The 23677-nt window shown below is 56.5% G+C and overlaps 1 protein-coding gene across 3 annotated transcripts in view; it reads right to left on the bottom strand.

Annotated features, from left to right (window-relative positions):
* IL21R (interleukin 21 receptor) overlaps window positions 1-21995 on the bottom strand; it is a 34422-nt gene extending 12427 nt beyond the window's left edge. The window contains exons 1-4 of one of the 3 annotated variants that reach the window (XM_070064548.1): window positions 16805-16923; window positions 5335-5398; window positions 1594-1696; window positions 256-455 (exon numbers count right to left, since the gene is read on the bottom strand). In XM_070064548.1, coding sequence (XP_069920649.1) covers window positions 256-455; window positions 1594-1696; window positions 5335-5383 — 352 coding nt within the window. In that variant the 5' untranslated portion in view covers window positions 5384-5398; window positions 16805-16923. Of the gene's footprint in view, window positions 1-255; window positions 456-1593; window positions 1697-5334; window positions 5399-16804; window positions 17317-21592 lie in introns of those variants that run through there. The other 2 variants (XM_070064547.1, XM_070064546.1) reach the window with 2 other exon arrangements.
* Between the last annotated feature and the right edge of the window lie 1682 nt (window positions 21996-23677).

The following is a 23677-nucleotide window of genomic DNA, read 5'->3' on the forward strand; positions in this document are numbered from 1 at the left end:
CTGAGCCACAGTTGAAGCCCAGAAGTCCTTGGCCTCAGCCCAGTACATCTGCTGCTTCTCTTAGGGGTTAAGACCCAACCAAGTATCAACCCATCACACCTTAGTAAAAAGTAGCACCTCCACAAAGCAGAACAGTATGTGGTGGGGAGGGCACAGAACACGCTGGTTTTGATGGAGCGGGGAGAGAGTGCGCCCAGAGGACAGGGATGGTGGGGCACCCAGATTCTGCCCCTCCTGGAGTCCATGGGTACTCACTGCTATCAGCCAGCATGAAGCTGCCGCACTCCTGCGAGTGATTGCCAGTTGGGTCCGTCACGTTGACGCTGAAGATGTCATCGGCCATGAATCGGAACACATCCATGTGGCAGGTGTAGCTGGCGTGTGTGGCGTTGTGGCCAGACCTGTGCAGGCTGCAGGAAGTGACCTCGTCCTGGAGCTCTCCATACTGGTCCTGCCTTCAAAGACAGCGGCCGGTCACAGCTGCAGGCCGGGGGGTGCTCGGGGCTCAGGGCTCAGGGGCAAGTCCCCGCCCCTGTAGCATCCTGGAAGCCCTGTGCCAGGCTCAGCTCGCTCGCCTCCAGGGGACCAGGCACTCATGAATAAATGCTCTCCAAGCCTCCAGCCTGGACCAGGGGACGGCTGCCTGGATGGGGTCCCTGCTTCGCTTGCCCTCTCTGAAATCCACTCCTCTCACAGAGCAGTCTGGGGACTTGAAAACTCCCTGTTGGTGCTGGCATGGTGCCACAGTGTGTTAAGCAGTGCCCGTGATGCCAGCATTCCTTATGGGTGCCGTTCGAGTCCCGGCTGCTCCAATCCTCCAGCAGCTCCCAGCTAATGCACCTGGGAAAGCGGTAGAAGATGGCCCAAGTGCTCGGGGCCCTGCACCAGCATGAGAGACCCACATGGAGTTCCTGGCTGCTGGCTTCAGCCTGGCCCGACCCCAGCTGTTGCTGCCATTTGGGGGATGAACCAGTGGATGGAAGACCTCTCTTTTTCTCTCTCTCTGTCTCTCTGCCTTTCAAAGAAACAAATTGGTTTGCTCAGCTCCCCCTCTCCCGGGCTCCTGCCGCCCCCTTCACACTGATCTCGCTGTTCTGCACATGCATGGGGCCTTCCCTGGCCAGGGTGTCTGCACCTGCACGGCCCCTCCCCCAGCTCACAGGCTGCCCCCTCTCATGCAGAGGGACCTGCTCTGCCCACCCTGGCTGCAGCAGAGCCTGCCCCGTGCCACTCGCTCTGCACCCGGCCATGCAAGGCCCTATCCTGCCCGCACCTGCCCGCACCAGCAGGTGTCCTGTTTGCTGATCCGGGTTTGCAGCTGTTCTCTCCCAGATACCGCCCGGCTGTGTGGGGTCTAGGGGAGCCCTGGGCCCTGTTGGATCCCTGGTGCCTGTGGCAGTGTCTGGCAGCAAAGTCATCAGTGTGCCTTGAACAAATGAATGAATAAATGAATGAATGAATAGGTAACAGAATGAAAGGCATCTATTTTTTTATAGCCTGAGCTGCCCTAGAATGTATGGGATACACGGTTTCCTGAGGCCCCGTGGGAACCCTGAGTAGCACCCGTGGGGCTGGCAGGGCCTAGCCACTTACCAGGTAAGGGTGAGCAGCCAGGGGTGCAGGGTCCAGGTCTCCAGGACACAGGTGACTGTCTGCAGGTAATCAGTGTAGCAGGTGAGGTCTTGGCAGCCCCAGCCTGGAGGGTCGGGGGAGAGAGGGCCTGGCTCAGGGGCTGCCCAGGGGCTGGGAGCACCCCTCCCCCACTGCCACCGCCTTAAAGGGATGAAGATGGAGACCCAGGGGCCAGCGAGATGTCAGCCTGCAGCACGGGGGTCCTCACCACCCAGGAATTCCCTGCAGGAACCTCAAGGTCAAGGCCGGCTATGGGGACGAGGCCCTCCTGTTAGGAAGCGTAGTGCACTGAGCTGCCCTGAGTCCCAGCCCACTGTCCCTTGGGGCAGTGTCCCGTCCAGCTCCCCACAGGATGGCCCCCGAAGCCGCCCACACTGCACAACAGCGCTCAGCCCCCATGAAGTCGCTGGAAGTCCCTGAGAAGGCATAGGCACCTACGCTGCCCTGCAGCTGGCCACACGGGCAGTGCTGCGAAGGGGGAGAACATTCTAGAAGCCCTGACTGCTCCCAACCTCACCACCACCAAGAGGCCATCGATGGATGGGTGGGCTCCCTGGCGGCCTGGTGACCCCGCCCCCTCGCTCTTCGACTCTGTTCTAAAAGACAGGCACCCTTGCAGGCTTGGCGCCCGGCAACGTTGGCCAAAAGCATGCAATTGTTTTTAGTTCTGCTGGGCAAATGCAAGCGCCTGACGCGTTCCCTGCCCCCCCCACCCCCCCCCCCACCCCCCGTACTAGAAGCTTGTTCCCTTTTCCAAGCAGACCCACTTTCAGTGGCTTTTTCCTGGGCTGGTGAAGATCCAGGAGGTGGGGGCGTCTTCCCTCTTCCCTTCCTGGGGGTCACTCTGGGGGCAGAACCTCGATCCAGAGCCAAGAACTCTGTGGCTGGGAACGACCTTTGCCTGCTCTGACACCCAGTGCACAGACCAGAATACTGAGGCTCTGAGATGAGGCCACGCTGCTGAGGCCGCTGCCCAGGGAAGTCTGTGTGAACTCCCCACACCCACACCCGTGGCAGACATCAGTAATTGATCACAGCACTCTCTGCCCCTCGACGTGGCTTCAGAATCCCTCTCAACACAAGCCTCCAGGCAGCCACCACCACAGGCTCTGACGTGTGGACACGCACATCACTCCAGGGTTGGGGGGATGTTCCTCCTCCTCCAGGGAGGCTTACAGGGTTGCCCACCGGCCCGTTCAGGCACTTTGTGGAGAAAAGAGCACTCATTCGGGCAGACACTCAACCCAGGGCTGGGGGCCGGTGCTTCTGCACAGGGGTGGTTAAGCTGCCACCTGTGATCCCCACATCCCATCCTGGCTGCTCCGCTTCCAGTCCAGCTGCCCGCTGATGTCCCCAGGAAGGCAGCAAAGGATGGCCCAAGTGCTTGGGCCCCTGCACCCACATCAGAGACCTGAATTGGAGGCCCTGGATCCCGGCTTCAGCCTGGCCCAGCCCCAGCTGTTGCGACCATCTCGGGGAGTGAACCAGCCGATGGAAGAGCTCTCTCTGTCTCTCCCTCTCTGTAACTCAAATAAATAAATAAACCCAAGAGTGCAGGAGGCTCCCAGTGGCTGGCTCACCCCTCGCTGGGCTGCGGGCCATCAAGGGACAGGGTTTGAACCAAACTTGGGCCAGAGTGTTGAGGAAGGAGCAACAGGGAAGCGACTCAGACCCCGCAGAGAGTGAAGGCCTGAGGCCGAGACCACAGTGAGGGCACCCGTGTCCGCAGAGGACGTGGGCTCAGTACCTGGCTCCTGGCTCCAGCTCCCTGCTGATGGGCACCCTCGGAGGCAGGGGTGAGCGCCCAAGGGTTTGGGTCTCTGCACCCATGTGGGAGACCTGGACTGAGTTCCGGGCTCCTGGCTTCAGCCTGGCCCAGTCCAGCTGTTCACAGGAATTTGGGGAGTGCATCAGTAGATGTGGGATCTCTCTCTCTCTCAAGAATAAAACAGTTTGTGTCCACCGAGCAGAGACGCCCGGGGTCGGGACAGCGTGCAGGGCACAGCAGGAAGCACACACAGTGGCTGTGCACCTGCGACTCAGAACTGCTCCTTGTCCCCAGCCCCAGGCAGGTGACACAGGTGCCCCAGGAGCTGTGGCAGTATTAGACAGATCACACCCAGGCAACCCACAGGGGCCTGAAACGGGGCAGCCACTCAAGAAACTGCAGCAAAGCCTGGTGAAGAGGGCCACGCCACAGCCTCCCTGAGCGTCCCCCATGCTTCCCAGGTTGAGGGGTGGGGCTTGGGAAGCCTGCAGCTCATCTCAGAGGGCATGGGTTGGAGTCCTGGCTCTGCTACTGCTCCAGCTTCCTGCTGGTGCGCACCGTGGGAGGCAGCAGAGATGGCTCAAGGACTTGGGCCCCTGCCACTCACAGGGGAGACCCGGATGGAGTTCCTGACTCCTGGCTTCAGCCTGGCCCCAGCCCGGGCTATTGCAGGCATCCAGGAAGTGAACCAATGGATGGGATCTCCCTCCCTCCCTCTCCCTCTTTCTCTCTCTCTCTCTCTCTCTGCCTTTCAAATAAGCTGGAAATAAATAAATCATTCCCATGTTCAGATTTAATCATCAACGTGGTGCCATTGAGGTTGGCAGCTGGCAACGCGCATGCACGGCTAGGTGACCTCACCAAGGGCTGGAGGCACCCGGCGTCCACTCCCCTTTGCCCTCAGTCCCTCCTGCCACAGAAGGGACCCAACGCCCAAGGCACCCGCCCCCCCAGAAGCAGAGGCCCAGCGCCCGCCAGACGTGGAAGCTGCTGGCTCCAGGACCGTGAGAAATGCACTTCCATCCTTTAGAAACGACCCCATCTCCAGCAGGACCGAGGGGCCGAGGGTCAGGAGCCCCCACAGCTCTGCCACCGCCCGGCTGTGTGGCTGTGGACCTGTCCCCTGTCCTCTGCCGGCCTCTGCTGAGCCTCCCCTGGAGGGCGGGAGTGGGGGATGGGCGCAAGCTGCTCAGGGCCTGGTATACAGCAGGTGCTGGCTGTTTGTTGCCACGTGGTGATGGCGGGGTGGGGGGGTGCTGTGGTGGCTGCCCCCATGGGGCACTTTAGAGCTGGGACAGAGAGACCGGCCAGTCAGAAAGAGAAACAGAGCCTGCCAGCTGTTTCCCGAGGGAGTTATTTGAGGCACTGGGTCTTTGGGTAAAACCCAGAGAAAAATGCCAATGAGTCAGCAGAGACGCGCCAGGTTCCTCCTCGCCCTGGGCCAGCCTCTGACTTCTTCACAGGCCCCTCCTCCAGGAAGACCTCCTGGATCACCATCCCCGGGCAGCACCCCCTTGCTGGGCTGTTGTCCTGCCAGCTTCTTGTGGTCCCCCAGCCTTCGACTCCTTTGGTCTCACTGCCCCAGCCCCAGCCCCAGCCCCCAGCCCCGCCACCAGCCCCGTGGAGGGAGGGGACGCAAGCACCGTGCAGGCTCCAGTGGCTGCTACATGAGGAGGAACTGAGGCTAGACCAAAGGCAGGACTTCCTCCCTCAGCCAAGGCTGGGAGCAGCAGCTGCCTCCACACCCACCATCCCTACTGAGACTGGGAGACCTGAGGCCCCCGGGTTCAAGTGCACACTTCTGGGTCCCAGAGCTCTCCCCCCTCCCCCATCTCAGCTTCCAGGAAATGAATGTTGGTGGCCTCTGGTCACCTCCCGGAGCCCAGCAGGCCAGCTTCGTGGGAGGTGGGGGTGGGGGAGGGGCCATTACTCACCGCCCTGGAGCACCAGCAGGAGCAAGAGGGCAGCCCAGCCACGTTGCATGCTGACTCCGAGAGCCTGCAAGAGATACACAGTGGCAGGGCCATGAGCCTGGGCTGGGGGCCTCCCTGGGCAGACCTGCCACCCATTCTCAGCGTCTGAGCGATGTGTGGATGATGCCCAGGGTCCCGCCTCTGCCTCCAGATGGCTGATTCGTCCCAAGATGGCCCCTTCCTCTCCTCCCAGCCCCCATCTCCTCCCTCTCCCCCTGGGCACAGGCACGAACCAGCAGTGTAGCTCGTGTGAACTTGAACATTAAAAAAAAAAAAATCCAGGAGGTGCCAGATGTTTGGTGCAGGCATCAAGACGTGAGTCAGGACGGCCATGTCCTACATCCGGGGCCCTGGCTCCAGCGTCTGCCAGTGCAGCTCCTGGGGGTCGGCTGGCAAGGGCTCAAGTGATTGGGCCCCTGCCACCCACGTGGGAGGCCTGGACTGAGTTTCTGACTCTCAGCTCTGGGGCTGGCTCAGCCCCGGCCATTGCAGGGGAACCGGGAAGTAAACCAAAGGATACGAGCTCTTGCCATGTCTCTCAAATAAATAAAGAGAACAGCAGAGAGGGGGAGGGGGACTGCCTTGGCCAGCAGCTCGACCGACCGCTGGGCGGCTGTGTGCTCACTCCCGTACTCCCAGTGAGCTGGCTTCTTACTGAATAACACACCCAGGTTAGCCCCCTGCGGAACACCTACACTTAGCCCAACAGTAAGGCTTCCGAGTCGGTCACGGAGCCCAGGTTAGCCCACCGGGGACCATACGCTTAATTCCCCGGGGGGCAGGGAGCCCCTGGGGAGAACAGAGCGGGCTTCTTTGAGCAGTGTGTGCGCACCCTGGGTCTGCAAGGCCAGGCTCCTCCGGGCGCTGTGCCTGTCCCCCCGCTCCCGCTCCATCTCTGGGTCTGTGTAGGAAGGGGCCAGCCAGAGGCCAGTGGGGCACCTGCCCAGGCTCAGACGTCACCCCGAGTAGCAGGTGCAGCCGCAGCCCGGAGGGATGACAGATTCTGGGACCGTGGTTTTTCCTCGATGTCGTGGCTGACTGCAGGTGGGAAGACTCCCCACACGCACCTGCGGTGCCTCCTCTGGCCCTACCCAAGAGCTCAGCGTGACCTCCCTAACGAGATCACCCAAGACGTAGCAGGAAAGGGCGCAGGCTATGGGGCCCCGGAAGTCCAGTCCACCAGCCGAGGGGCTGGGGGCCAGGCCCTTGCCCTCTCTGAGCCTTCTAAGTGCAGGCAGGAAAGCCTGCCTCCAGGGTTCTTGTTGAGAATTTCAGGAGGAGATTTGGAGCAAGCCCTGAGCAACCACCATGATGGACACAGAACATAGAGCATCTGGAACATTCTAGAAGGATCTAGAATGACCCAAAGGCTCTAGCATTCTTTGCTTTCAAAATGTCTGCCATCTATATTTGTGCATAATGGGTACTATTATTGATTATATGTATTTTTTTTTTTTGACAGGCAGAGTTAGACAGTGAGAGAGAAACAGAGAGAAAGGTCCTCCTTCTGTTGGTTCACCTTCCAAATGGCCGCTACGGCCGGTGCGCCGCGCCAATCCAAAGCCAGGAGCCAGGTGCTTCCTCCTAGTCTCCCATGCGGGTGCAGGGCCCAAGCACTTGGGCCATCCTCCACTGCACTCCCGGGCCACAGCAGAGAGCTGGACTGGAAGAGGAGCAAACTGGACAGAATCTGGTGCCCCAACCAGGACTAGAACCTGGTGTGCCGGCGCCGCAGGCAGAGGATTAGCCTAGTGAGCCATGGCGCCAGCCAGATTTTATATATATATATATATATATATATATATATATATTTAACAGGCAGAGTGGACAGTGAGAGAGAGAGACAGAGAGAAAGGTCTTCCTTTGCCGTTAGTTCACCCTCCAATGGTCGTCGCAGCCGGTGCGCTGCGGCCGGCGCACTGCGCTGATCCGAAGGCAAGAGCCAGGTGCTTCTCCTGGTCTCCCATGGGGTGCAGGGCCCAATCCTCCACTGCACTCCCTGGCCACAGCAGAGAGCTGGCCTGGAAGAGGGGCAACCGGGACAGAATCCGGCACCTCGACCGGGACTAGAACCCAGTGTGCTGGCGCCGCAAGGCGGAGGATTAGCCTAGTGAGCTGCGGCGCCGGCCATTATATATATATATATATTTTTAAATATTTATTTGGAAAGGCAGAGTTACAGAAAGAGAAAGAGAGATCTTCCATCCGCTAATTCACTCCCCGAATGGCTGCAGCAACTGGGATTGGGCCAGGCTGAAGCCAGGAGCCTGGAGCTTCTAATGGGTCCTCCCAGTGGGTGGGACCCAAGCGCTTGGGCCATCTTCTGCTGCTTTCCCAGGTGCATTGGCAGGGAGTTGGAGTGGAACTGGAGCAGCTGAGACTCAAACTGGTGCCCATACAGTATGCCTGTGTTGCAGACAGTGGCTTAACCTGCTGCGCCACAAAGCCAGCCCCAATTTAATGTATTTTTTATAAATGAACTCACTCAAAAAATTAACTTCAGTGTCACCTTAAGTAATAACAGCCGTCCTTGTGCTTTTGTGTCTAACATACTTTAAAATGGACAACGCCGCTAACGGGGGCCGACATTAAGCTGCCGCCCGCATCACCGGCACACATACCCCTCAGACACACAACGGCTCCATTTAACAGCGGAGAGAATGCAAACTCCTTTCCCCAGATGGAAGACTCCTCTCCAAATTCCTCAGCTCTGCCTAAAGACGGTCGGCTCTGGTGATGAACAGCTGGCACCTGCTGCTTCTGGTGCCCTGCCCTCTCCGCCCGCTTCTTATAAAGTGCTCAAGTCAGAGCTCCCTCTGGTAATTTGGGTAGAGTTGACTCTACCCTCTGCTCTACACAGTGGAGTCCTGGCCAATCACAGCACTCGATGTGGGGTCAAGTGGGCCATTGACCAATCACAACACTCTACATGGCTGGCCACTGACCAATCACTAACACTCCATGTGGCTGATCACTGACCAATCACAACATTCCATGTTCTGGCCATTGACCAATCACAACACTCCATTTGCTAGCCATTGACCAATCACAACACTCCATGTGGTGGGCCACTGACTAATCACAACACTCCATGTGGCTGGCCAGGACAGGCTGATGAGAGCAGTCCTGGGATATTTTTCCTAGGACTCTAACAACGAAGTAGTTTTTGGAGTACCTGCTGGAAGCTGGTAGCCATCTTTGTCACCACTTGGAGAGAGCCTGTCTGGAAAGATTGGTCCTAAGACAGCACTGGAGCGCCTGGATCTAGCTGCTACTGATGCCCCCCTTTCGTACTTCTCACGCACTGAGCACACGGTCAGCCATGTTGAAGTCGATTTCTGTTGCTTGCCACCTGAGATAAGCTGAGAGAGTGCAGGAGAGATGCGGGCGCAGGACTGGAAGCCTCACGGACCTGGAGCACACAGTAGCTCTTCCCCAGCGCCCTGGCCTCAGCGCTCACGTCCAAAGCGGGGACGGTCATGCTCTGTGCCCCTGCCAGCTGGGCCGAGCCCGTGAGAAAGCAGGTGTGACCGTGCCCTGGGAGGTGTGAAGAGTTGCAGCAGGGGGCCGAGTTCCTGCTATTACTGGTCCGGGGGCCTTGTATGACTCACATCTCCCCAGCGCCAGGGGCCTCGGCCATGCCTCTGTCTTTGCATGAGCTGGGGCCTCCTCGTGGGCCTTTCCTCCTCCCCTCCTCTAAACTCTACGTTCATTGTTCACCTGCTGTAACCCTGTGGCTGTGTTGGAATGTTCCAGAACTTCTGCCACCCACTGAGGACCTTCAAGGTGTTCATGAATGCTATTATTTACTTGCTGGTTAGATTACGTTTCCTTTGATTTTCTCACTCCAGTAAACTCGTGTCAAAGGAAAAGATTCTCTCCCTGCCAAGATAACAGAAGGTCCACATGTCCCACCCTGGTTCCAGCACAGCCCCGGGAGCTAGGCTGGCTCAGTGCAAAACCCAGCACTGCCATTTACAGCCTGAGTGACTTAACCTTTGTGGGCCTCAGGGTTTTCATCTGAGAAATGGGGACAATGACAGCCATCCCCACCTCAGGGTTCTTGCGAAAATCCATTTAGTCAATCCAAGGGTTACTTGATGGAAAACCGAATAAAGAATGTTTATTCTGGTGCAAAAAATTTTTTTGAAATAATGCAAACTTTAAAAAAAAAGATTATTTGAAAGGCAGTTGAGAGAGAGAGAGAGAGAAAGAGAGAGAGAGGTCTTCCATACATTGGTTTTCTCCCCAGATGGCCACAACGGCCAGGGCTGGGCCAGACTGAAGCCAGGGGCCTGGCACTCTACCTGGGTCTCCCACATGGGTGGCAGGGGGCCCAAGCACTTGGGCCAACACCTGCTGCCTTCCCAGGTGCATTGGCAGGGAGCTGGATCGGGAGGTGATGCCTCAACACCAGCGTCACCCCCCACCCCCACCCCCAGCTTGTGGGCTCATATTTGCAAAGCATTTAGAATGCTCCATGCCACATTGAGGATGTTGTACAAATGCTTCCTGAACAAAACGACCAGCTCACTCCAAGACTAAATAGAATGAAAGCCAAAACTAAATAAAAGGAAAGCAAAACACAGTGGTTCAATCTTCGCGAGCAGCTACCAACTGCCCACGCCTCCTAGGAGCTGGAGAGGAGCTTGCCTTTTTTTGTAGCAGGGAGGAGCTGGTGGCTCCGTGCCAGGGTTATGGTACCAGTGGGGGCGCCTGCATCTCGTGCCAGAACACTTGGGCTCGAATCCAGGCTCAGCAGATGGGACCTCTCTCTCTCTCTCTCGGCCTTTGAAATAAATAAATAATTCAGAAATAAAAGGGAAGGCAGGCAAGTGGGGGAGAGGGGCTTTGTGACATGCTGGCATCAAACTGGATTTTTGTCTGTGTCCCTAGTGCAGACAATGGCTCTTTCCCAGCATCTTTGAAAGACAGAATGAGGTTTAACCATCTCACTGGGGAATCCAGGGGTATTTAGCAGCAGCCAGCAGAGTAAGCCCGCCCCTTGTGGGCCCCATCGGCCTCGGAAGCTGGAAACTTCTCCATCACACCCTCCTCCTCTGCCCCCGCAGCTCCGAGCCGAGACTCTGACTCTTTGCCCTGGCTTCCTCCCAAGCTGCGGATCAGACGGCCAGGTGGGTCTCCCGCAGGAAGACTTCTGCCCTCCCAGACCTTGCCACCGGCCTCGGCGGCCTCCCACAAAGAAGTGAGGTGCACCTGCCTTGGGGCCGCCACGTCCTGCCTGTGTGCCCTTGGGCAGGCTGGCTAACTTCTCTGATCCACTGTTTTCTTGTCTCTACAATGAGGTGGGCAGGGATGGGGGTGGGGTGGGGGTTCATGCATCTGTGCTGCAGATGTGCTGTGTGTGTGTGTGTGTGTGTGTGTGTGTGTGTGAGTGAGAGAGACAGACAGACAGACAGACAAAACCCATGGCCACCTCGCTCCACTGGGTCCCAGGCTGAGAAATGATCTGGAGGTGGTGGTCACACGGGCTCCAAGCTGGGCCAAATTCGGGGAGATTCAGGGGAGGCAGAGAAGCGAGGGCTGAGAAATCAGACAGAAGCAAGTGCCATAGGGAATAATACGCCCAACTCGACAGTCAGCGGGGAAATGCAAATAGAAACCACAATGACACGCCGCTTCGATTCATCAGATTGGCAAAGACTCAAGTCCTGCCGCTACCACAGTGTCGCCAAGATGTGATGTAACGGGACTCCCACCGGTCGCCCGTGGAAACTGGTGTGGAAACTCGCTGAACATGGGCCGTGGGACATGCCTGCCTGAAGACCCAGAGATTTCACTCCCAGCGTCGCTCCTGAAGAAGCCCCTCCCCAAGTGTAGAAGGGGCGTGTCCTAAGATGTTTACAGAAGCACTACTTTTCTCACAGTGAGAAGTTGGCCTTGGCCTGCAGATGCATCACGGGAAGAATGGAAAGAATAAATTGCTGGGGCTGGCGCGGTGGCGTAGTGGGTTAAAGCTGCCGCCTGCAGTGCTGGCATCCATATGGGCTCCGGTTTGAATCCTGGCTGCTCCACTTCCAATCCAACTCTCTGCTGTGGCCTGGGAAAGCAGTAGAAGATGGCTCAAGTCCTTGGGCCCCTGTATCATGTGGAAGACCTAGAAGAAGCTCCTTGCTTCAGTCTGGTCCAGCCCTGATCATTTTGGCTGTTTGGGGAATGAACCAGAGGATGGAAGACCTCTCTGTCTCTTCCTCTCTCTCTCTCTCTCTCTTTGTAACTCTGACTTTCAAATAAAATAACTAATCTTTTTAAAAATTAAATACTATGTATATATATATATACACACATACTTAAAATGCACAAAGAACGATTTTCCTCTTCAAAGAAGAGACTGTCAGGTAGTTTTTCAATGGAAAAATAGGGTAGGGGCCGGCGCTGTGGTGCAGTGGGTTAACTCCCTGGCCTGAGGAACCGGCATCCCATATGAGTGCTGGTTTGAGGTCCGGCTGCTCCACTTCCCATCCAGCTCTCTGCTGTGGCCTGGGAAACCAGTGGAAGATGGCCCAGGTCCTTGAACCCCTGGGCTTGTGTGGAAGACCTGGAAGAAGCTCCTGGCTACTGGCTTCAGATCAGTGCAGCTCTGGCTGTTGCGGCCAACTGGGGAGTGAATCATCGGATGGAAGACCTCTCTCTCTCTCTCTGCCCCTCCTCTCTGTGTGGCCCTGACTTTCAAATAAATAAACAAATCTTTTAAAGAAAAAAAGTAGGGTAGAAAAGACAATGAAACAATATATTTAAAAGCTGAAGTCTTAATAAGCCTACCTCAACTTTTATATCCAGCAAAACTATCCTGTACAAAACACACACACACACACACACACACACACACACACACACAAAGGCAATTCACCATGATAAAGGAAGCTGCATTTAGCCTACTGCGCCACAGCACTGGCACCACAAATGAATCCTTTTTTTTAATCTGAAAACAAAAAACATCCCAACAAAGAAAAACTTTGGGACTGGTTGGCCTTATTAGTGAATTATACCAACCACTGAAAGAATTCCCACCAATTCTTTTCACACGCCTCCAGAAAGCTGAGGACGGGGGAACATTTCCAAGTTCATTTCATGAGATTCCCTCCACACTCAATCCAAAGATCCAAGACACCAATGAAAAATGCTCAATAAAATCCTGGCAAACTAAACTGGACAGCACAATACAATACAAGGATGATACGCTATGACCAAGCAGGATTTAGCCCTGGAATGACAGATGGTTCCAATAAAAAAAAAACCATCAGCGTAGTATCTCACTTTAGCAAAGGACAAAAATCTCACGGCCACCTCAGCAGCTGTACAATTGGCATCTGGCAAGATTCAATACCCTATGCTAACAGAAAACACCCAACAGGCCAGAGATCGCACTAAATGACCTTGCTTTCATAATATTCTGATATTTCAGGTATTCTGGCCCTCAGGGTACTGATAAGAGTGCACACCACTGGGGCCGGTGTTGTGGGTAGTGGGTAAAGCCGCTGTCTACAGTGCCAGCACCCCATATGGGTGCCACTTCAAGTCTCGGCTGCTCCACTTCTGATCCAGCTCTCTGCTTTGGCCTGGGAAAGCAGTGGAAGATGGCCCAAGTCCTTGGGCCCTGCACCCATGTGGGAGACCTGGAAGAACGTCCTGGCTCCTGGCTTCAGATCGGCGCAGCTCTGGCTGTTGTGGCCATTTGGGGAGTGAACCAGCGGATGGAAGACACCCCCCACTCCGCCTCCTAAGAAGAGCTGGATGTTGTAGTTGGAACAAAGGAGCAGCAAAAAGAAATTGAAAGCATATCGATGGAAAAGAAAGTAAAATTATTTGTTTCATTCTAAAAATTCCATGAAAACAATGAGTTCATCCAATAACAGAGGAGGGGCCGGCACCGGGGTGCGGCAGGTTAAGCCACCGGCTTGTACGCTGGCATCCCAGGTGGGATCTGTAAAAATACAAACTGGCAAGGGTGAGGCCTCCAGCTCTGTTCATCTCAAGATTTTTTTTTTTTTTTGACAGGCAGAGTGGACAGTGAGAGAGAGAGAGACAGAGAGAAAGGTCTTCCTTTTCCAATGGTTCATCCTCCATTGGCTGCTGCAGCCGGTGCGCTGCGCCGTTCTGAAGCCAGGAGCCAGGTGCTTCTCCTGGTCTCCCATGTGGGTGCAGGGCCCAAGCACTTGAGCCATCCTCCACTGCACTCCTGGGCCAAAGCAGAGCTGGACTGGAAGAGGAGCAACCGGGACAGAATCCGGCACCCCGACTGGGACTAAAACCCGGGGTGCCGGCGCTGCAGGCAGAGGACTAGCCTATTGAGCCGCAGCGCTGGCCCATCTCAAGATTGTTTAGGATACCCTGGGGCCCTTGAGAGTCCACGTAAATTTTAGGATGGACTTTTCTAGCTGTAGAAAGGATGGCTGGGGGTTCACTAGGAACTGCACTAAATCCATGGTCTGCTTTGTGTAGTATTGGCTTTTTTTTTTTTTTTAAGATTTATTTATTTGAAAGACAGGGTTACAGAGAGGCAGAGACATACACACACACACACACAGGTCTTCCATCCACTGGTTACTCCGCAGATGGCTGCAACAGCCGGAGCTACACTGATCCTAAGCCGGGAGCCAGGAGCTTCCTCTGGGTCTCCCATGCGGGTGCAGGGGCCCAAGCACTTGGGCCATCTTTCACTGCTTTCCCAGGTCATAGCAGAGAGCTGGATCAGAAGTGGAGCAGCTGAGACTTGAACTGGCACCCATATGGGATGCTGGCATCTGCAGACAGCGGCTTCACCCACCACACATCAGCACCGACTCCTGGAACTGTCTTATTAATTTCCTGACAGTGCATTGAAACACAGCTAATATTTGAACATTGGTTTTATATCTTACAACTTTGCTGAGTTTACTTATTTTTTTATAAAAGATTTACTTATTTGTCATTGGGTTGCTATTGTGGTGTATCGAGTAAAGCCACCACCTGGAATACCAGAATCCCATATGGGCCCTGGTTCATGTCCCAGCTGCTCCACTTCCGGTCCAGCTCCCTGCTAATGACCTGGGAAAAGCAGCGGAAGATGGTCCTAGTGCTTGAGCCCCTGCACCCATGTGCGAGACCCAAACAGAGCTCCAGGCTCCTGGCTTTGGCCTGGTGCAGTCCTGGCTGTTGGAGCCAGTTGGGGCATGAACCAGTGGATGGAAGACCTCTCTCTGTGTAACTTTGCCTTTCAAATAAATAAATAAATCTTTAAAAAAAAACCTGCAAATAACGCAATTTAAAAATGGACAAAGAGCTCGAATAGACACGTCTCCAAAGAAGCTAAACGAATGGCTAACAAGATTCAAAGATGCTCAGCATCACTGGTCATCAGAGAAATGTGCATCAAAGAGCAGTGAAATAGCACCTTACACCTGATCTTAAAAACCAAACTAAGGCCGGCGCCGCAGCTCACTAGGCTAATCCTCCGCCTTGTGGCGCCGGCACACCAGGTTCTAGTCCCGGTCGGGGCGCCGGATTCTGTACCGGTTGCCCCTCTTCCAGGCCAGCTCTCTGCTGTGGCCAGGGAGTGCAGTGGAGGATGGCCCAGGTGCTTGGGCCCTGCACCCCATGGGAGACCAGGAAAAGCACCTGGCTCCTGGCTCCTGCCATCAGATCAGCGCGGTGCGCTGGCCGCAGCGCGCCGGCCGCGGTGGCCATTGGAGGGTGAACCAACGGCAAAGGAAGACCTTTCTCTCTGTCTCTCTCTCTCACTGTCCACTCTGCCTGTAAAAAAAAAAAAAAAAAAAAAAAACTAAAATAGCAAATGTTGGTGAAGATGTGGAGAAATTGGAGCTCTGGGGATGTTTCCATGAGGTTGTGAAATACTGCAAAACTTCTTAAGTTTAAAAAAGAAATGATAAGGCCGGCGCTGTGATGTAGCGGGTTAAAATCCCAGCCTGCAGTGTCGGCATCCCATATGGGCACCGGTTCGAGTCCCAGCTGCGCCTCTTCTGATCCAGCTCTCTGCTATGACCTGGGCAAGCAGTAGAAGATGGCCCGAGTGCTTGGGCCCCTGCACCCATGAGGGAGACCTAGAAGAAGCTCCTGGCTCCTGGCTTCAGATTGGCCCAGCTCCAGCCATTGCTGCTATTTGGGGAATGAAAAAGTGGATGAAAGACTTTTCTTTCTTTCTTTCTTTCTTTCTTTCTTTCTTTCTTTCTTTCTTTCTTTCTTTCTTTTCTTTTCTTTTCTTTTCTTTTCTTTTCTTTTCTTTCTTTCTCTCTCTCTCTGCCTCTGCCTCTGCCTCTGCCTCTGTAACTCTGCCTTCCAATATATAAATAAATCTTAAAAAATCAAAGAAGTCTTGGTGCTTTGCTTTATGTAAAAAAAAGTTCTAGATAGACTGTTGACCTACATGTTTCATCTAGATTAGAAAGCAGAGAGTGACATTTTCCTGACCTTGGGAGCAGATAGCACTTCTTTTCTTAAAATAGAGAAGAAAGAGAGATCTTTCACCCCTGTTCACTCCCCCAGATGTCCACAATAGCCAGGGCTAGGCGAGGCCAAAGCCAGGAGCCTGGAACTCCACCTGCATCTACCAGAGAGCTCTCACCATCAAGAAAAAGGCTGATAAGTTGGACATCAATCAAGTGAAGGATTCTTCTTCTTTTTTTTTTTTTTTTTTTTTGATTAAAAACATTTCCACTTAGAGAAAATCTCAACAGGGGAGAGGAGCTGGAGAAGACACCCATGCGCTGGAGAGGACCCCGCTGAGAGCTAGAAAGTGCAAGGAGTGAGGGGAGCCCCGTCTGCCCTCGGTTGAAATCGATGGACCCACACCGCAAAACAGCAGCGGCCGTCTAGGTCGGAGACCGGAGCCTGCCCCACAGCAGTGCCCTGAGAGCAGCCTTGTTCCTCAGCAGGAAAGAACCCGAGTTCTTGGTTTCCCTGTATCACTGCTCACCGATGATTCAGGGGTTGGATCTGCCGCATTCTGCCACTCAGTCGTCTCCCCTGCTGCGTCCCAGGTAGGGACTGCAGGGTTGAAAGTGAAAGGCAAGGGGTGTGGTAAAAGTAAAACGGCCCATTTCCCATAGGGACTCACAGAAGAAAAGGGGTGGGTGAGCAGGGACTCCCCAGCAGAGCCAGAAACCAGAGCCACCAGGTCACCAGAAGCGGAACTGGCAGGCCTGAGGGACTTCCCAAGAGGGAACACAGGAGGGCGAGCTCCTGGGTCCTCCTGGGTCTTCCAGGACCTCTGCCCACCTGCTCTCCCGCTGGTCCTCCGGTCTGACCCCACCGCCTCTGGCTGACACCCCTCCAGCCCAGCCCTCACACCACTCGGGTCATTCCACGACTCAGAAAAATCCCAAATTCCTCTGCCTGGCATTCAAGTCTGGCCCCCAACCTTGGGCCCAGGCTGCCGACAGTTCCCCTGCACACCCCATGCCCCTGGGTTCACCTTTGTGCACGCTGGTGCAGCCGCCGAGCCGCGTGCCCTCCGTGACCGACCGTCCGTCTCCTACTCGACCTCCGACACCCAGTTCAAGTGTCGCCTCCCCGTCCTCTGCAGACCTTTGATCTGTCCCAGGAGCGTGAGTCATGCCTTCCTCCGGGGCCCGTCCAGGCCTCCACCAGAGCACACAGCCAGTGCTGTTGTCATCTACATTCTGAGTGACATCTGGCAGCAACCGTGTATCTCTGGGTTACAGCTGAGTACCCAGTGACTAATCAGCAACTGATACACAGTAGGTGTTCTAAGCTCTTGCTACATGGGTGACTAAATGAGAAAGAGAGAGAGAACTCCATGGCAACGGATGGGGAAGACCATGTGCTCCACTGTTAAACCGTATCCATTTTCACTCCTCTTTCTTGAATTTACTGCATCAAGAGCCTTATGCACGTGGTGAAGATAAAATCTCCAATATTCCCACAACTCCCAACCCCAGGACCTTTGCATAGGCCATTCTCGCTGCCTAGAATGCTTTCTCCCCCCTACCCCACCCTCTGCTTCTTTGCTTTCTCACCCTCAGGTTTCAACTTCCATGTTGTCCCTTCAAAGAGGCCCCCCCCCCGCCCCCGCATTAGATGGGTCTCTTCTGTGGTTCTGTGCGTAACAATCTCCTTGTTTATCTCCCTCGCTGCAGCTGTCATATGGCCATTCGTTGAATGTCTCTGCTGCTATGTTTATGAGTGGTCTTTGTCTTGCAGCCCAAGCCCCCAGGGTGGAGCGGAGCAGTTTACTCTCTGCACAGGGTGGATGCAGCTCGCACTGCGAGGTGTGAAGAAGGATGGAGGAGGAGGTGAGAATTGCAGTGTCCACTCATACAAAGAGCAGCCCCGAGAGGTGTCGGCTATCCCCACTATCAGCTCCCCGAGTGTGAGTGACTGAGTGATGGTACTTGTTGGCATCACATGGCTGACAAAGAGCTTTCAGAGAGGAACCGTGCATTGCCCTGAGTCACAGAGCAAGTTCTCACCTAAACTAAATTCTCAAGCTGTAGGGGAAAAAACTGGCCAGGCAGCTCTGCCTCTAACTCCTATATCGTCTCTGAGCCTCAGTTTTTCTCATCTGTACAATGGGCACAACAGCCCCAGGCTGGGCTGAGGAGCGGGAGGGGTGGGGCTCGTGTTCGTGGCTCTTCACTTTCACTTGATTTCTTGCCCACGGGCCAAGGGCAGCCGTGGTTGTCTGAGGACAGGTGTGCCAGGGCCAGGGAGGACCTGAGCACCCTGCCCGTCCCCAGCCTGTGTCCCCTAGGGGGCTGCGGCTGCCTGTCTGTCTGTCTGTCTCATTAAGCCTGTGTGCACGTGGCCTCTAGGAGCTGAAACAACCTGCCCTCGTGGACCGTATTCCAGCCCATGCGCCCCCTGCAGGCTCTCCGTGACTGTGCAGCTTCTGCCCCGCCTGCACTGGCCAGCCCACTTAACAGATGTGGACATGGAGGTCCAGAGCCTCATCTGTGGTCACCCAGCGGGGAAGGGCCTGGGCCTGGGCGGCGAGGCCGGCGGGTGCAGGGGGCCCGCCTCTCTGGGGGACGATTCGGGTGGCTGGTTCCTTCTAGGAGGCTGCAGGGCTCCATGCTTCAGCGGGGCCCTGGCCCCTGCCTGCCCGGGGAATGTTCGCAGTGGGTTCAGAAGTTCCAGGTTTACTCAGAGCGCTCATTTGAGCTGGTGTGAAAAGTCCCTTTGGCCTGGGGCTAGGGTGGGAGTGGGGGCGGGGACACCTGCGAGCCAGGCTTGGGGTGGGTTTTTTCCCAGCTGCCCTGTCCCTCCCCCTCAGCAAAGGCAGTGAGGAAGGGGCCGGGGGGGGGTGATGCAGGGGAGAGACCCCTTCCTGGAGGGACTGTTTGTTCCCCTGGCTCCACTGCTGTCTTCTTCCCCTTCCTTCTTTTTCTTTAAAAAAATATGTTTAGGAGCTAGCGCTATGGCATAGCGGGTAGAGCTGCCACCTGCAGTGCCAGCATCCCGTATGGCGCCGGTTCGAGTCCTGGCTGCTCCTCTTCTGATCCAGCTCCCTGCTGATGGCCTGGGAAAGCAGTAGATTGGGCCCCTGCATCCGCGTGGGAGACCCAGAAGAAGCTCCTGGCTCCTGGCTTCGGATTGGCTCAGTTCTGGCTGTTGTAGCCAATTGGGGAGTGAACCAGCGGATGGAAGATTTCTCTCTCTCTCTGCCTCTGCCTCTCTGTAACTCTGCTTTTCAAATAAATAAGTAAATCTTTAATATATATATATATGTATATGCTTAAAAAACATATTTGAAAAGCAGAGACACAGAGCGAGACAGGCAGACAGAGCTCGCCCAGCTGCTGGTTCACTCCCCAAATGCCCACAACAGCTGGGGCTGGGCCAGGCCGAAGCCAGGAGCCGGGGCCTCCATCACAGACTCCCACGGGAGTGGGAGGGGCCGGGGCACTTGAGCTGTCACCTGCCGCCTCCCAGGATGTGCATCAGCAGGAAGCTGGAGTTGGAAAGCGGAGCTTGCTGGGACTTGAACCCAGCCCATGTGACGCAGGATGTGGATGTCCCAAGCGGTATCTTAACCACCGTCCCAACCAGCCGCTGCACCTCCCCTTCCAAGCGACTCCCTGGGTAGCCCTGGCAAACCACCCCTGCTCTGGGTCTCAGTTTCCCCGCCTGCGAAAGGGACATCACAGGAGCTATTGTTCAGTGAGGACTCGGTGCCCTGCATCCTGGGTGGTAAAGGTGACCACTACCCATACTAGTTAACGGCTATCTAGTAAAGATGACCACTATCCATACTAGTTAGAGTAACACATAAGAGCCCCATAATAGAAACCCTCTGTGAGCCATGGGCAGGTCATGGCCAAGGTCATGGCCCTCCTGCACCATGCTGGCTTTGGTCACATGCACACCCCTGAGCCCCGAGGCACACAGTAGGTGCTCAATAAATGCACACCGTGCCCAGGAGATTGGCATTTTCATTCCCAGCCTTGCTTTTCTGATCCTTCGTCCTGTGGGCCTTAGAGAGGATCCGTGGCTCCCACAGGGCCACGTGGCCACTGCATAGTGGCGCCGGGACTCGAGCCCCCAGATCACAGTGGCTGGTGTGCTAGAGCCCCAGCTCGGGGGCTGGGGGCGTGCTGCAGGTGCCGGGTCCCCTTCCTCCTCCTCCTCATTCACTCGTCAGGCGCCAGGGCAGGCCCCGATGCTGCAGGGAACATGGGGGTCCCAAAGCTGCCTCTTTCCTGCTTATTCTCTAGCGACCCTGCCCCCCCACCACGAGCCCCGGGGCAGGCTCCAGCCCCACCCCCACCCCCTCCCCTAGGCTTGAAGTCAACCTGAGTGCCGGGACCTCAGGGCTCAGCCTTGGCCTGGCTCCTCCCTTCTCCCCCACCGCCCGATCTCGGGCCACCTCCTGTCCTCAGGGTCCAGACACCCTGCCAAGACCAGGGAGCCGGGGAGCAGGGCCTCTCGTCCCCACGGGAGCGGATGCTCTGAAGTCACCCCAGGACTTGCATCTTCTGTGTTTGCCTATTCCATAGCCCACAGCCTTGCTCTGGGGCTCTGAGTCACAGAGAGCCTGGATGTGACCCATAGACCCTCAGTCTTCCCATCTGTGCAATGGGCTAGACAAGCCCACCAGCCTTACCTGGTGCTGTGAAGAAATGGGACAGCCTCCAGCACCCCCAACAACAGTGAGCATCGGTGCCCCCACCACAGTGGAGGGCCCTCGGGGTGCTGAGTGTGTCTGTGCTGCCTGCCCGCCCTGCCAAGGACCCTGGGGTCCCCAGGAGGTCAGCTCGCTGTCTAAAATGGAAAGGGGCTTCTCCCTCACAGCCTGTATGGCACTGTGTCTGAAGCCCTCCCCAACAGCTCTGCTACTTTGTTCCCATTTTCCAGACGAGAAAACCAAGTCCTCAAGCAGGGAGATAAGGGAGATTTGCCCAAGTTCACCAGCTAGGAAGTCTCATGGCCGCATCTTGACACCCACCCCCCACCTCCGACCAGGATTTCCCCCCACAACACCATGTGCTTCTGAAACCCCCGCTGGCTCCGGGGAGCAAGGCAGAGGCCGGGAGCTGCCTCGTGGCTTCTCGGTGCCCCTGCCCCGGGTCTGTGATGCCGAGGTCCCCACGCTAGGCACTCCCCACCCCGGCCTCCTCCGTCTTTTCCTTCCTGGCAGCTTCCTCAGCCTCCCTTCTCCACTCCTCCACGCACTTTGCTTCTTAGCATCTGACCATGCCCCGGCTTCAGGAGCAAGGTGCAGGGATACCTGTGCAGTCGCCCGCCCCCCCCCCCCCCGCCCCGGGTGGAGCCGCCTGAAGGGACTCGCTCTAGCTCGTGGGTCTTCATGGTCTTATCTGGGAAATGGGCGCACCTGCTCCCGCGTGGAAGAGTCCAATGAAGTAACAATGACAAAACACAGAAGATGGCACAAAGTTGGTGTCCCCCCCCCCGACAACAAAGGGGCCCAGCTCTTGTCCCTTGCCCGTCACTGCAGGTGACTCACTGCATGCTTGGCCTGGAACTTGCCTTCCTTCCCCAAGCCCCTGCTTCTGGGAGTCCAGCTTCCACAGACATGGGGGTCATCTCAGCTCTACCCCTGCCTCCACGCCACGTGACCCTCTGCACATCCACACCAGCCCCAACCCTGCCCAGCCTCACTGTATAAGCCCCCGATGCCTCAGCGGCCCCCGCTGTGACCTGGCTTGTGCCAGGTTAGATGCCAGGTTAGGCAAAGGCGGCGGCCAGTGCCCATGGGGAGCCGCGGCTGTGGTCCCGTTACCTGCTGCTTCAGGGTCACCCTCAGAAATCCATTCCGCGTGCCTGGGTGTGGCAGCTGGCCTCCGCGTGAAGGTGGGAGATGAGGGTCCGAGGAAGCGGGGCAGCCTTCCCCGGTCCCCCAGCAGACCCGTCTTCAGCCCTGTCTGTCCCCAAGACAGGCAGCTGGGCTCCCAGCAGGTGACCTGCGCACAGCTGCCAGACAGACAGAGGAAGGAGACTGGGGGGCGGGACCAATCACTGCAGCAGGGATAGACAGACAGCAGACACACAGCCGGCCACGTGGCTGTCGGTCCCACTCGGGGAGGAGCAGGCAGACAGGAATGGGGGGGTGGGGGACGGGGGGGACACTGAACCCAGGGTCACTGAGCCGAGAGAGCTGCAGGCTGCTCTCCCAGAGCCCCAGGCGCCTGTGCAGGGCGGGGAGGAAGGGGAGGATGTGGTCAGGACTCGCCCCGCCCTGCCCACTAAGCGGCGGCTGGGCCCCTCCTGGAAGGCAGTGGCGGGGGGGGGGGGGGTCGGCGGAGGGCCCACCCCCACCCACCAATCGCCAAAGGTCACCCGCTAGGAAGACATCTGGGGCTATCGGGGTGACATCTGCCTGGGGGGGGGGGGGCGGATGACATCATCCTCCCAGCTCTCACAGTCACGGTCATGACCCATGAGGCAAGCAGTGCGGCCACCAGCCGCCCCATCTCCCAGACGTGCAAACTGAGGCTGGGGGTGTGAAGAGGTGGTGCAGCTGGGCGGGGCGGGGCTCAGCAAGTGTGCAAGGCAGCTTGGGGCTGTGGTCCCTGTGGCTGCCTGCCCACCCAGCAGGGTTTGTGCTGGGTTAGGTGGGAGTAGGGGGCTGCAAAGGCTGGAGCTGCAGAGAGCAGGCCCTGGACTATGGAGCTGGACCTGTCTGATGCTCTGGCCGATGGGACCCCCAGCCACAAGGGAGGCGGGGCGGCCTTTCCCACGGGAGCGCAAGAAGAAAACAGGCTAGGGCCATTCCCCAGAGAGCTCCAGCACGCTGGGGCCTGACATCTCCAGCAGGGGTCTTAGAAACACGAGAACTGGAGTGGGCCTTTGCACAGTGGTTAAAGACGCCACTGGGGCTGCCCGCGGGCCCGGATCAGAGGGCCTGGGTTCGAGTCCCGGCTCTGCTCCTTGCTGGTGCAGGCTCTGGGAGGCAACAGGAGACAGCTCAGGTGGTCAGTCTCTGCCATCCACGTGGGAGACCTGGATTGGGTTCCTGGCTCCTGGCTTTGACCCGGCCTAACCCTGGCTGTTGCAGCCGGTATCTTAGAGATCTGTCTCCCTGCATCTCAAAAACAAAACATGAAAAACAACAACAAAAGTGTTACAGCCATGCTAAGGAAGAAACTAACACGCAGACAAAATGCAGGAAGCTCCTGCCCAGCAGCCTCAAAAGCAGAACAAGGAAATTGTTTTTTTTCCACCACCACTGCCACCATCCCCTTGATGTTCACTTGCAAGACTGCTTTCTCCCACCGCTCTCCTGAGACACACAAGATGAGACCCATTACACAGATGGCAAGACTGAGGCTCAGAGGGACGCGAAGCCACGCAAGCTAAGAAGTGTGAGAGCTGGGACGGGACCTGGCTAGATGCACTTGCGCCAGCCGTGGGAAGGGGCCCCAGCAAGGAAGAAATGTCCCCAGGGCAGGCAGGGCCAGTTTTGTGTGGTCCTGATGTGTGCATTGCTGTCAGCCCGGATGTACCTGCTGGCTGCCCACCCAGCCCCCGGCCATCTCAGTTTTTGGGAAAAAAACAAAACCAGAAAAGAACAACTTGTAGCCGCCCCACGTGACAGCTCCAGAGACAGAGAGAAAGCCTCTTGCTGTTTATTTCTCGGTGTTTTGTTTTGTTTTGTTTTGTTTTTCCTGGCTGTTTTTCAGGAACTTGGGACAAATTCCCCCGTGACTGAGCTGCAGGCTGTCTGACCTGCGAAGTATCTGTTCTCCACTCCCAGAACCTCTCGCGGTGTCTGGAGCGCGAATCCTGGGAGGAAGTCTGCTTCTGTTTCTCTTGTTCTTCATCTTGCAGGGTGACTTCTCGGATCCCGTGGACTGGAACCCGTGGC

This window comes from Oryctolagus cuniculus, chromosome 19 (assembly GCF_964237555.1).
Source record: "Oryctolagus cuniculus chromosome 19, mOryCun1.1, whole genome shotgun sequence".
Classification (NCBI taxonomy): Eukaryota; Metazoa; Chordata; class Mammalia; order Lagomorpha; family Leporidae; genus Oryctolagus; species Oryctolagus cuniculus.